The sequence below is a fragment of the Pseudophryne corroboree genome, chromosome 9 (genome assembly GCF_028390025.1).
Source record: "Pseudophryne corroboree isolate aPseCor3 chromosome 9, aPseCor3.hap2, whole genome shotgun sequence".
NCBI lineage: Eukaryota > Metazoa > Chordata > Amphibia > Anura > Myobatrachidae > Pseudophryne > Pseudophryne corroboree.
The window spans coordinates 344,354,487-344,369,026 of NC_086452.1; the positions used below are offsets into that span (position 1 = coordinate 344,354,487).

The following is a 14,540-nucleotide window of genomic DNA, read 5'->3' on the forward strand; positions in this document are numbered from 1 at the left end:
AGATGCCAGCAGAGGGCGTCTCTGTGTACAAAACATTACAATTTGCAAGTCCACTAAGGACTGTGCATGCAATTGTACTGCAACTGTGTGCACCTCTCAATCAGGCCTTTTATTATCAGCATTTTTATTCAATAAGCATTTGACATTTTGCCGTATTAAATGGCATTTATTAACATTCTGTATTTGTGTTCTTAGTGCCTAATTTAGCATGGATCGTTATTCTGAGAGATTGCAGTTGTCTGTGAGTAGAAAGATGCCACCCCGACAGGAAGAAAAAATGCCCCATGAAAATTGCCAAGCATCGCATATCGCTATACACTCGCAGATGCATACGCAACTCCAGGAACATCGAAGAATCTTTGCTGTCTGAGTAAATCTTTGCTGTCCGAGTAAATGTGACATCAGAGACCCTCCACAAAAACACACCTGTATTTTTTTCTGACACACCCAGAAAATGGCAGGTTTCCACCCAGAAACGCCGGCTTCCTCTCAGTCAAACAGCAGCTACATTGCGATTACAATCTGTACGCAGTCTCCTGTCGCTATTGCCCCTCATGCATGCGCAATGCGAACGTTACGCATGCGCAGTCATACAATAATGGCTCAACTTGAGAATTCTCAGAATAGCGAACCATGCTGAATTAGGCCCCTAACCACTTAACATATGATTCCCCCCCCCCCCCCACACAAAACCGCACAGGTTTTTTATTACTTAATAAAGTTTAGAAAGTATTTTAAATAAAATATTAAAATATATCATGAATTTCTTTTTATATATATATATATATATATATATATAGGATCACAAAAAGAAGCGGCACTCAGAGTCTGTGATGAAATCTTGTAATGGTGAAAGAACAATCAACGTTTCGGGGACCAGTTCCCCTTCTTCAGGATAAATGTGAACATGCCATAACACACACATATAAATACTAAACAGAAGTACTTACCCCCACACTTCACCCTATCACCTGGCATCTCCTCTGGTCCCGCCGCCGTCCTCGCCGCCCATCGCCGCGACCGGAAGTGACGTTTGCCGCAACCGGAAGTGACGTTGCGGGAGTGTGACGCGTTGCCAAGGAGATGCTACCAATCCACAATAAACCACTCGTGTATACCACAAAACATGATGCTGTGCAAAATCGAGACTGGTTACAAATTAGTGCAAATCTTTCATAAAGTGCTATAGTCACATATAAAAACAACATGTTTATACACATATCTTCACCAAATAGCCAATTCTTAATAAAAGTATCCTACCCATCCCATATGTCACTACAAATAAATAATGCAAATCCTGTCTAGCCCAATCCTGTCTGATATCCACCATATATGTACCATGTAATTTAATTTATTAATTTATGTTAAAACTGGCATCGTAGCTTCTTCTAACGAGTCAGTCTTGAAGAAAGGGAATACTTTTAATAATATACCCATGAGTCTGTGTACAACAACTGGAACCTAGTGGATCTCATACCCCTCGCTTCTGCAGCGATTTAAAGAAAATTGATGAGCCCTAAATTCTCATTTAAACCCCCTGGTTTAAGGGTTTGCAATCTGTGTATCCACATAGATTCTAGCTGTAGAAGTTTTTTGCCCCTATTTCCACCCCGGGGAGATTCTGGTACATGATCAATGATCCGATGTTTAAATGTCGCCATGCTGTGTCTAAACTCCACGAAATGTTTGGCCACCGGTTGTTCACCGCTGCCCGCCGCCAAATCATTTCTGATGGCTTGTCTATGCTGTGCCATTCGTACCTTAAACTGGCACTCAGTCTTGCCGATATAATATCGGCCACAAGGGCACATGATGGCATATATAACAAATTTACTGCTGCATGTTAGGGGCCACCTGATCTTAAAACTTTTTCCTGAAAAAGGATGGGAAATGCTATCCCCTGGGGACATGTGGGCACAGGTCGTGCAGCCCGTGCATTTGTAGCACCCATTTTTTCTACTCAGAAAATGCTGAGTGGGGGCCACTTTAAGCTTAGACATGTCTGTTTTAACCAGGATGTCTTTAATGCTGCGTCCCTTAGAATAACTTGGCATAATGCGTTTGTTTTTAAAAACTGCTAGATCAGGATCCGACGTCACTATGGGCCACCATCCTCGTAGCCTATTCTTAACCTGTCCACTATTCACATCGTATGAACTCACCCATGGGATACATCTAGAGGTATCCTTAGGTGGTACAGGGAGAAGCGTGTCTTCTCTTCTCTTGGCTGTTGCCTTTTTACGTGCCTGATGTAGCAGTTTGGGGGGATAACCCCTATCCCGGAGTCTACCCTCCATTTCGTTCAGTTGTTGGTCCCTGACCACCTCGTCTGTATTGGACCTGCATACCCTCAAGAATTGTGAGTATGGCAGGCCCTTAATGGTGGATGTCGGATGAAAGCTGTCATACCGCAATACAGTGTTGCGGTCGGTGGGTTTCTTATACAAGCAGGTATCGATCTTGCCAGCGTGTAGTTTAATCAGAATGTCTAAGTAACACATCTCATCTTGGCTCCAACACATCGTGAATTTCACTGGGCTATCTGTAGCATTGTGCCCATCAATCACAGATATTAAATCCTGTATGTCACCACGCCAAAAGATTAGTATGTCGTCTATATAACGATAGTAAAGGAATAACCTGCTGGATATCGTGACATTAGTAAAAAACAGTTGGCGTTCTACCTCCCACATAAAGGCATTAGCGAACGAGGGTGCCACGGAAGATCCCATGGCACACCCCGTTCGTTGTATGTAGTATTGCCCATCAAAAATAAAAAAATTGTGAGATAGGGTAAACTGTAATAACTCCATGAAAAAATCTATATCTGGCCCGGTATACAGTGTATTCCCCGTAATTAAACCTCTTACTGCATTCAAACCCTGTTGGTGTGGTATGCAAGTATATAGGCTGGTGACGTCAATGGTCACCAGCGTCGTGTCAGTCGGTACCTGTTCAATGGAGTGAAATTTCCTTAGTAATGTACTGGAATCTTTGAGATGTGTACTTGTGCCTTGTATGCAAGGTTGCAGGTAACAATCCAAATAAATCGCCATTGGTTCGCACAGAGACCCCCTGGCAGAAATAATGGGTCTACCAGGAGGTCTCTCCGCGTCTTTGTGAATTTTGGGAATCGTGTAAAAAATAGGTGTTACTGGAAAATCAGGACCTAGCCTTGCTACCACATCTGCATTGATGATACCCTCCGCTTTAGCCTGCTCTAAAAGCTGATTTAACTCCACCTTAAAGGCCTGTGACGGATCTTTTGTCAATTTACAATATGTGTTATCATCACTAAGTAATCTTAAACATTCTTTAGTATAGTCTGTGGTGCTTTGGACCACTACAGAGCCACTCTTATCCGCTCCGCGGATCACTATGTCCTTTCTTTTACTCAAAGCCTTCAGCGCACCTCTTTCTTCATGCTGTGAATTATGAAACTTACGTGTCCCAGTCTTTTTATCGGGAGTTTCCAGCATTCTGTGAAACGTCTTTAATGATGCGTTGTGCGAGATCGGGTCAAACCGAGACTTAGGGCCCAGTTGTAATACTCTCTGTGGTAGCGGTGCCTTCGCTTGTTGAGGGGGTTGCTTGCTGTAAAATTCCTTTAACTTTAAAGTGCGGTGCAATTTATAGTGATTGACTTTCTGGTTGAATTAATTTCCAAAATTAGTCGGGACGTAGGATAAACCCTTGTTAAGGACTCTCATCTCAGCGGGTGTCAGTGGTGTTGGTGAAAGATTGAAAATTACCGTTTCTTCGTTTTTGGTGCTTTCGGTCTGTTTTTGCCGCTTGTTTTGTCCCCCTCGCCTCGTATAGGATCGTTTCGTCCCCGTGCGGCCAACCCTGCACGGGTTCTTGGCTCTAAAGGGGTCTCACGTTGAGAGGAGACCGATCTGGACGCTTGGGAATCATCTGAGTCACTAGCTGAGGTGGTGTTCGGGACCATGCCTCTCCTATCCCTCCTGCCCACGAATGGCCTGGGTCTGGTGTTGTTGGAGGAGTTACCCAGCCATGGATACACCCTATGATGTGCATAATCCATCTGAACTTTGCTGAGCTTCTCCTTCTTGAATTTGATCAGGTTGGTCCTGTATGTTTCTACTTGTTCTTTTAATTTGTCCATCCATTGCTTGGACTCATTGGACGCCAACAGCTCGATATGTTCCTGTTCAAAACTTGTTATCAAAGATTTGGTCTTCTCACACTCTTTATTGGACTCTTCTACTACCAACAGTATTAAGTCCATTGAGCACTTATTTAGCACTGACACCCACTTCTTGCAAAACTCCATGCTATACCGCCCAATGGTGGGCACATTGTGTACCCTAAACCCTCGTGGTAATTGCTTGGCACGGTAATAGTCCGATAATGTCCGTCCATGGTATTGGAAATCAATTTCCCTCTTTTTGAGTCGTAATAAAGTTTTGAAAGCTTCATCATTTGTTGTCACAGTGCTTTCATTGAAAGCTGGTTCTTTGTGCAAAATCGCCTCAGCCTCCAAGTCAGAGAAGCTCAGCGTTTCATATGTGTCACAGTGTAGTAAAAAAGATGTAAAATCATTGTGATCCGGCACAGGGACAGCCATACTGCATGTACCAAAAGTGCTAGTGCTATAAGAATTAGATCTGTGCAAAACAGCTGCAAGTCATTAAAGTGCTCCACTTCCCAATTTAATCCTCACTTGTGACGATCTCAATTAGTGCAAAAAATATATGAAATGAGCTAGGGGCTGCTTAGCGCGCAGCCTCCCTATGCAGTGCTCAGGTGCTTAAAGTGCAAATGTCCTGGAGATAATGTATTTCCTTTTAAAAGTTTCTATGGGGTGCCTTGAGCTAGGGAACCCACTGTAACCAAACAAGTGGGTATCCAAATATCGTACCTTGCTGCTCCGGCACTCCCCGTATCCACTGGGGAATATAACTTGCTCCGGTGCCTTCCTCCGTGGAGGGTTGTAAGTTAGCCCACCAATAATACTGGATCACAAAAAGAAGCGGCACTCAGAGTCTGTGATGAAATCTTGTAATGGTGAAAGAACAATCAACGTTTCGGGGACCAGTTCCCCTTCTTCAGGATACATCAGGCACGTAAAAAGGCAACAGCCAAGAGAAGAGAAGACACGATTCTCCCTGTACCACCTAAGGATACCTCTAGATGTATCCCATGGGTGAGTTCATACGATGTGAATAGTGGACAGGTTAAGAATAGGCTACGAGGATGGTGGCCCATAGTGACGTCGGATCCTGATCTAGCAGTTTTTAAAAACAAACGCATTATGCCAAGTTATTCTAAGGGACGCAGCATTAAAGACATCCTGGTTAAAACAGACATGTCTAAGCTTAAAGTGGCCCCCACTCAGCATTTTCTGAGTAGAAAAAATGGGTGCTACAAATGCACGGGCTGCACGACCTGTGCCCACATGTCCCCAGGGGATAGCATTTCCCATCCTTTTTCAGGAAAAAGTTTTAAGATCAGGTGGCCCCTAACATGCAGCAGTAAATTTGTTATATATGCCATCATGTGCCCTTGTGGCCGATATTATATCGGCAAGACTGAGTGCCAGTTTAAGGTACGAATGGCACAGCATAGACAAGCCATCAGAAATGATTTGGTGGCGGGCAGCGGTGAACAACCGGTGGCCAAACATTTCGTGGAGTTTAGACACAGCATGGCGACATTTAAACATCGGATCATTGATCATGTACCAGAATCTCCCCGGGGTGGAAATAGGGGCAAAAAACTTCTACAGCTAGAATCTATGTGGATACACAGATTGCAAACCCTTAAACCAGGGGGTTTAAATGAGAATTTAGGGCTCATCAATTTTCTTTAAATCGCTGCAGAAGCGAGGGGTATGAGTCTGAGATCCACTAGGTTCCAGTTGTTGTACACAGACTCATGGGTATATTATTAAAAGTATTCCCTTTCTTCAAGACTGACTCGTTAGAAGAAGCTACGATGCCAGTTTTAACATAAATTAATAAATTAAATTACATGGTACATATATGGTGGATATCAGACAGGATTGGGCTAGACAGGATTTGCATTATTTATTTGTAGTGGCTATTTGGTGAAGATATGTGTATAAACATGTTGTTTTTATATGTGACTATAGCACTTTATGAAAGATTTGCACTAATTTGTAACCAGTCTCGATTTTGCACAGCATCATGTTTTGTGGTATACACGAGTGGTTTATTGTGGATTGGTAGCATCTCCTTGGCAACGCGTCACACTCCCGCAATGTCACTTCCGGTTGCGGCAAACGTCACTTCCGGTCGCGGCGATGGGCGGCGATGGGCGGCGAGGACGGCGGCGGGACCAGAGGAGATGCCAGGTGATAGGGTGAAGTGTGGGGGGTAAGTACTTCTGTTTAGTATTTATATGTGTGTTATGGCATGTTCACAATTATCCTGAAGAAGGGGAACTGGTCCCCGAAACGTTGATTGTTCTTTCACCATTACAAGATTTCATCACAGACTCTGAGTGCCGCTTCTTTTTGTGATCCAGTATTATTGGTGGGCTAACTTACAACCCTCCACGGAGGAAGGCACCGGAGCAAGTTATATTCCCCAGTGGATACGGGGAGTGCCGGAGCAGCAAGGTATGATATATATATATATATATATATATATATATATATTTTTTTTATATATATATATATATATATATCTAGGGGATGTTCTGGAACCCGTCGTCCCTCCGTGTCCATAGGCCCCCATTATAAAATACATTTCCACCCATCCCCCCCACTGGCAGGAGACACCCCACTGGTCTCAAATCCTAATAATAGTAGCAAAAAAAAAAAAAACACTAAGTTTTATAACCTCCACATTAAAAGCCTGTGACCAGGGTATATTTTTTTTATTAATATTTCAACCTCCCCTCCCCCCTCCAGAATAATTGAAATACTTATCTTCACCTCCCCCACCCCCACTAGTTATATTTGCCCCACCCCCACCCCCGGTACATACTCCCCCCCTTCCCCATGCAGAGCGTAGCAAAACGTGTGTCAGTGGAGACTGATGATCAGTCCCCAAAGGCACAAAGGAGGCAAGGGAAGGCAGAGCCTCCGGAGAGTGGGGGTAGTGCAATTCAGGTAATGTACACCTGGCTGCTGACCATGCCTGTTAAGTGGTTAAATAATCTGCAGATCAGACAAACTATAGCAATAGCTCAGCCTAGTCTGAATCCAGAAATAGGTAATCATGTAAATGATCACTTTAGGTTCATGACTTCTTATCAGAGCCCTTGTCCACAACATAACCTATAATAAATAGACCCCATAGCTTGCATTAAATATATAAAGTGCAAACATAGCTTTCAAAACACCACAACACGTGTAAACTTTATTTTAGAATAGACAACACTACCGACTTCTTGTGGCGTAATATTGTTTAAGGGCCTGATTCAGATTTGTATACAATGCCGATGTTCACGCAACTAGACTGTGCAACAAGGTACCTTTGCAGTGCCTGAAAAATCACAGCTGTGTAGGCTTTTGCTTACAAATCGGAATCAGACCTTGTTCGTTGCTATGGGTAACAAATTTCTTAGCTGCCTTGGAACTGTCTGGCCTACCCTGATCCACTTCAAACTCCATTTACGTGGTGTAACCTTCTCTGCATCTGTTAACTTTAAGCGGGATTTAAATAGTAGCTGATGTAACCAGGCTACCACAAGCGTGGTGATGTCACAGATATGGGTCAATTTATTAAGCAGTGGTTTTTCAAAACCCCTAATATTCTGTGATTTAGAGCGTTGATTTATTAAAGGAAAAGCCCAACATGTTTTGCCTTTAATAATGGATACGTTAAATCACCAGGGCAAAATCGCTGGAAAAATGGCAGCTGTGAACAACTGTTGCTTAGTAAATAAACCCCATAGTGTTTAGTGCTGTTATTGAATACATGGTTGCAATGACTAATGAGGATTGTAGTCTATAGACAATTTTCCCTGAAAGTCACATATATTCAGCTCTTGATAAGTTTCCTGTTATGTTTTGTCACCAATACATCATTTTTATAGACTCACAACAAGTAACCTATAACAAGGGAATATAGCCTAATTGTTTCTGCTACTAATGCTGTACCGGCGCTACAGAATGATAGGTTACTGATTATCCTACTTTGTCTATATTGCACTTTGTCAGTAGATAAAAGATAGTGGGCCTATGACTTTGACAGAGGACCACACACATTCATCTTCCTGTGCAAGGTGGTAATGCATTAAAGGAAAAGCAAAGTGATATATGACATCAGGAGGGGATGTAGTTATAACTCCCCTTGCATCCCGAACCCTGACAATACCGACGGTCGGCATGCTGACTAGAAGGGACTACTCCCACTCATGGTTGTCCACGACACCCATAGAGTGGGAATAGAACCTGTGGCGAGTGCAGCGAGCTAGCAAGTGGCTTTGCTTCGTTTCGCCTGCACACCCACCCCCCTTCCCTTGCTGGCATTCTGCGGCTGGGATCCTGGTGCCAGTCTCGCAGCCCCAACCCCATCAAGAGAACAGTTCAGAATGGAAAGCTGTAGCGTATTATACTGTTATGATGAGATGCAGTATATAGAGAAGTACAATTAAAAATTAGCTGTATAGAATATTCAGCAGTCATGCCAAGCATGCAAGTTACCATCCCAGGCTGGATAAAGTTGCAGTCGGCATTAACATCGCAGTCTCCTCTATTTTCCAGGGCACAGTTGTCGATAGGTAAACATTCGATACCATCACCGGCCCAGCCAGGATTACATTGGCATGTGATGCCCCCTGTTGGTGCAATGGTGCAAATGGCCTGAAAAGAAAAATTAATTATGAACAATAACTGCTCATATGCTTGACTATGCCAGGCAGAAATCAAGTCTAAATTGCCAACGTGATACCCACAATAGAGATACACATTATTAGAACTTGTTCAAAATTTCTCTATTTTAAGGGCCTAAAGCTTATTTGCGAGATGAACCATCCTGGATTAGGCTGGGTCAATTTGGGTTTAGCTGTTTAAGTGACCTGTCTAAAATCTGAAACTTTATTTGGTAGCAAACTAGCAATCTGTACTTACATTCTCTGAACACCCCCCTCGTTCTGGTGTGCTGCATTCATCCACAGGCTGACAGAAAATCCCATCCCCTTCATATTCATTCTCACACTGACAGCTGAAAGACACGTCCAAAGCTGACGATATAAGAGCCGTGTACCAGTAAGATTATGTTTGTCATATGATAGAAATACACAATGGACAATGACATCATTACCTGGATAATCTTACACTAACCCTGCATTGTTGGATAATATAATTATCAAGGGGCATTTTCCTGCTGATACTACTGTATATATGATCCATACATAAGCGGCAGAAAATATATTGTCAGTTAGTAAAAATTAAGTAAAATTTTCATCCATCGACAAGAAAAAACAGATGTCAGTAACCATTTACCACTTTATGGATATGACTATAGTGATGTAAGTATTTACCAAATAACGAATTTAAGATACTGTAGGCATGGCCCATTTATTGCCTTCCTGGTACTGCTTTAACTAAGGGGCCTATTCATCATCGGGGGCCTGCAAGCTGTGTCGGGTGACACATATCCTTGGAGGAATTCAGCATTGCTCCAGGGCGGGGAGAGCTGCTTTTCTACTTTCATAGCAGTGTTACTTACCGCCCCGGTTGCTGGCTTCTGTGCATCTGTGACTTTAGGTCATGCATGCACAGAGCCGCTGCTTAGACAGTGAAAAGGCGGTGCAGGGATCCGCTTCCCTTAAGAAGGTCTCGAAGAAGAAGTGCCACCTGTAGATGGCATTTGCTCTCGCAGGCAAACTCTGAAAAACTATCGGGCCGCTAATGATGAATGGCCGTTACATAAAATATCTGCATGTGTAATGGGCCATTATAGTGATGATGATTAATCCCCTAATGGTAAAATTGTAGAAAAAAAACCACGTGTCAGTAAATATCAGTACAAATATCAGATGTTAACAGATGTTGGCAATTTAGAGTGTTCCCATGGGCCATAGATAGCTCTCAATGCCCCACATCTGTCTCTGACTTCATTTGAAGTATTTCTCCAGTAAATGTTATTAATGTCTCCCGTCATACAACTATAGTGTGAATGCCACACTAAATGACTTGTGGAAGAATGGTGCAGCAGCAGCGTTACAACTACAGGCGCGGAAGGGGAATGTCACAGTTCAGCACTACGCTAAGCCTATAGGTGGGAGAGGGGGGACGACGACAAGTGCATAGCACGTTAAAATTGAAATAATCAAATGCAATCCATTTCCAATGGGGATACAAAGGCTGCTTAATTTAAATTCCCAGGGTACCAAGTGCTTGGATGCCACAGGCAAAATAACAACACTAAATGAATGATGTCACTCATTCGCTGTTTTAGCTGCCCCAAAAATGTTGGTGATCTAATTGGCCGCGTAGTTCAGCTAGTGGTTGGGTATGCATATACTGTATACAAGAACTAAGTAACCCTAGCAAGATAACCTATCTATCTATCTATCCTGAAATTGGAGGTACACTGTTACAGGGGATTACATACGTAATACCAGCGGTCAATATTCCGTAAGTGGCATCCCGCCCGCCAGAATGCCAGCAGCAGGGCGAGCGCTAAGAGTCCCCTTGCGGGCTGCTGCACTCACCACGCTACGGACTCGGTGAATCGCTGCGCTCGCCACAGGTTCCATTACCTCTCGATGGGTGTCGTGGACATCCACGAGTGTGAATAGCCCTGGTTCACTGGGATTCTGGCTGGCAGCATTGTCGGCTGTCAGGATTTCAGCGTTGGTATCCTGAACGGTGTGATCCCGACAGCCAGCATTTTAACTGCATCCCGCCGCCACAGGTTAAACATTTGTTGTAATGAAACATCACCTTTAAAACTGTCTTCAGACATTACCTTGTGATGTTACCCGTAGATACACAGACTGCATTTAGATGACAATATTGTGTCACGTTTAATGGACCACAAGACTCTGATCGCTGGTCACAAAATTCTCCAATGTAGCCTTCTTTGCAGCGGCCGCCCTGGCAAACCCCACGACTCCCACTTCGGTTATCACAAATCCCATGTACACACCTGCAATCTAATAAAATTCCCAATACAACATACAGTATATATATATATATTTACATACACACATAAACATGTTAGATACTATGATCCATAAATTAGGGTAAAAAAAATCAGACAAAAATTCCAACACCTTTTCCTCTTTTTTTTGCAGATTCTGGAATTGCATTAGATTGAAGTTCAATTTTGTGTCACTAAGCCACAAAGTATTGACGGAACCATAGAATGACACTACTGGGCCCTATACACTTAGCGATTACACTGAAAGATATGAACGATCTCGTTCATTAATGAATGAGATATCATTCATATCTTTCAGTGTGAATGCACCAATGATGAACGATGCGTGGCCCCGCACTCGTTCATCATTGGTGCCGGGTTGTTTATACATGCCAGCCAATATGGAAATCTCGTCCATATTAGCATGCAGGACTATGGGGCAGGTTGACACTCCCCGCCGTATCGGCCGTCAGGCACCTCGGCGGCATATCCGCCAGTGTGTTGGGCCTATTAGGCTGGCAACACATCTAAACATTATCATTTCTCTTACGTCCTAGAGGATGCTGGGGACCCCGTAAGGACCATGGGGAATAGACGGGCTCCGCAGGAGACATGGGCACTAAAAAGAACTTTAGATATGGGTGTGCACTGGCTCCTCCCTCTATGCCCCTCCTCCAGACCTCAGTTTGATACTGTGCCCAGAGAAGACTGGGTGCATTACAGAGAGCTCTCCTGAGTTTCCTGAAAGAAATAATTTTTGTTAGGTTTTTCATTTTCAGGGAGCCTGCTGGCAACAGGCTCCCTGCAGCGAGGGACTGAGGGGAGAGAAGCAGACCTTCTTAAATGCTAGGCTCTGCTTCTTAGGCTACTGGACACCATTAGCTCCAGAGGGAGTCGGAACGCAGGTCCTCCTAGCTGTTCGTCCCGGAGCCGCGCCGCCGTCCTCCTCACCGAGCCGGAAGATAGAAGCCGGGTGAGTATGTGAAGATAGAAGACTTCAGAGGCGGCAGAAGACTTCAGATCTTCACTGAGGTAACGCGCAGCGGTAACGCTGCGCGCCATTGCTCCCACACGAGACACACACGGCAGGCACTGTAAGGGTGCAGGGCGCAGGGGGGGCGCCCTGGGCAGCAATTTAAACCTCTGGGACTGGCAAAAAGAGTATATATTCAGCCTCTGCACTGTATAGTAGAGATCACCCGCCAGTTTTTAAACAGAATCGAGCGGGACTGAAGCCCGCCGCTGGGAGGCGGAGCTTGATCCCTCAGCACTCACCAGCGCCATTTTCTCCACAGCACACCGCTGAGAAGCTGGCTCCCCGGACTCTCCCCTGCTGAACACGGTGACAGAGGGTTTTAAAGAAGGGGGGGGGTGGCACATAATTTGGCGCAGTGAATATAATATAATAAAAGCGCTATCTGGGTATATTTTCCAGGGTCATTGGCGCTGGGTGTGTGCTGGCATACTCTCTCTCTCTGTCTCTCCTAAGGGCCTTGTGGGGGAACTGTCTCCAGATAGAGAATTCCCGGAGTGTGTGGGGTGTCGGTACGCGTGTGTCGGCATGTCTGAAGCGGAAGGCTCTTCTAGGGAGGAGGTGGAGCAAATGAGTGTGGTGTCCCTGTCGCCAACGCCGACACCTGACTGGTTGGATATGTGGAATGTTTTAAATAGAAATGTGAATTTATTACACAAAAGGTTGGACAAAGCAGAGTCCAGGGAAGGTACAGGGAGTCAAACCCTGCCTTTCACTATGTCGCAGGGACCTTCTGGGTCTCAGAAGCGCCCACTATCCCAAATAGTAGACACTGATACCGACACGGATTCTGACTCCAGTGTCGACTACGATGATGCAAAGTTGCAGACAAATTGGCTAAAAGTATTCATTATATGATTATTGCAATAAAAGATGTGTTGCATATCACAGATGACCCCTCTGTCCCTGACACGAGGGTGCGCATGTATAAGGAAAAGAAACCTGAGGTAACCTTTTCCCCATCTCATGAGCTGAACGAGCTATTTGAAAAGGCTTGGGAATCTCCAGACAAAAAACTGCAGATTCCCAAAAGGATTCTTATGGTGTATCCTTCCCGGCTAAGGACAGGATACAGTGGGAATCCTCCCCAAGGGTGGACAAAGCGTTGACACGCTTATCCAAAAAGGTGGCGCTGCCATCTCAAGACACGGCAACCCTCAAGGATCCTGCTGATCGCAGGCAAGAGACATGCCTTGAAGTCAATTTACACACATACGGGTACCTTACTCAGACCGGCGATAGCGTCGGCTTGGGTTTGTAGCGCTGTAGCAGCGTGGACAGATACCTTATCGGCTGATATAGATACGCTGGATAAGGAAACCATTTTATTGACCCTGGGTCATATCAAAGATGCTGTCTTCTATATGAGAGATGCTCAGAGGGACGTTGGCCTACTGGGTTCCAGAGCCAACGCTATGGCGATTTTTGCTAGACGAGCCCTATGGACCCGACAATGGACGGGTGATGCCGACTCGAAGAGGCATATGGAGGTTTTACCTTACAAGGGTGAGGAATTGTTTGGGGTAGGTCTCACAGACCTAGTTTCCACAGCTATGGCAGGTAAATCAACTTTTTTGCCTTATGTTTCCTCACAGCCTAAGAAAACGCCACATTATCAGATGCAGTCCTTTCGGTCGCATAAACCCAAGAGAGTACGGGGATCTTCCTTTCTTGCCAGAGGTAAGGGCAGGGGGAAAAAGCTGCCAACCACGGCTAGTTCCCAGGAGCAGAAGTCCTCCCCGGCCTCTACAAAATCCACCGCATGACGCTGGGGCTCCGCTGAGGAAGTCCACCCCAGTGGGGGCACATCTTCGACTTTTCAGCCACGTCTGGGTTCACTCACAGGTGGATCCCTGGGCAATAGAAATTGTTTCCCAGGGTTACAAGCTGGAATTCGAAGAGGTGCATCCTCGCCGATTTTTAAAATCGGCCCTACCGGCTTCTCCCCCAGAGAGGGAGATAGTTTTAAATGCAATTCAAAAATTGTGTCTTCAGCAAGTGGTGGTCAAAGTTCCCCTGCTTCAGCAGGGGATGGGGTATTACTCGACCCTGTTTGTAGTCCCGAAACCGGACGGTTCGGTCAGACACATTTTAAATTTAAAATCCTTAAACCTTTACTTAAAAAGGTTCAAGTTCAAGATGGAATCACTCAAGCGGTCATCGCCAGTCTGGAAGGGGGGGATTATATGGTGTCCCTGGACATAAAGGATGCATCCACCTTATCAGGCATTCCTGAGATTTGCTGTACAGGATTGTCATTACCAATTTCAGACGTTGCCGTTTGGGCTTTCCACGGCCCCCAGGATTTTCACCAAGGTATTGGCGGAAATGATGGTACTCCTGCACAAGCAGGGTGTCACAATTATCCCGTACTTGGACGATCTCCTAATAAAAGCGAGATCAAGAGAGCAGTTGCTGAACAG

The 14,540-nt window shown here is 44.8% G+C and overlaps 1 protein-coding gene and 1 long non-coding RNA gene across 3 annotated transcripts in view; one reads left to right on the forward strand and one right to left on the reverse strand.

Annotated features, from left to right (window-relative positions):
• The window catches only part of STAB1 (stabilin 1), a 605,861-nt gene that overhangs the window by 366,796 nt on the left and 224,525 nt on the right, over positions 1-14,540 (reverse strand). For both annotated transcript variants that reach the window (XM_063940632.1, XM_063940633.1), the window contains 3 exons: positions 10,911-11,097; positions 9,065-9,158; positions 8,639-8,797 (listed from right to left, as the gene is read on the reverse strand). In XM_063940632.1, the coding sequence (XP_063796702.1) occupies positions 8,639-8,797; positions 9,065-9,158; positions 10,911-11,097 (440 nt within the window). The remainder of the gene's footprint in view (positions 1-8,638; positions 8,798-9,064; positions 9,159-10,910; positions 11,098-14,540) is intronic.
• The window catches only part of LOC134958200 (uncharacterized), a 60,095-nt gene that overhangs the window by 7,533 nt on the left and 38,022 nt on the right, over positions 1-14,540 (forward strand). The gene's annotated exons all lie outside the window — the stretch shown is intronic.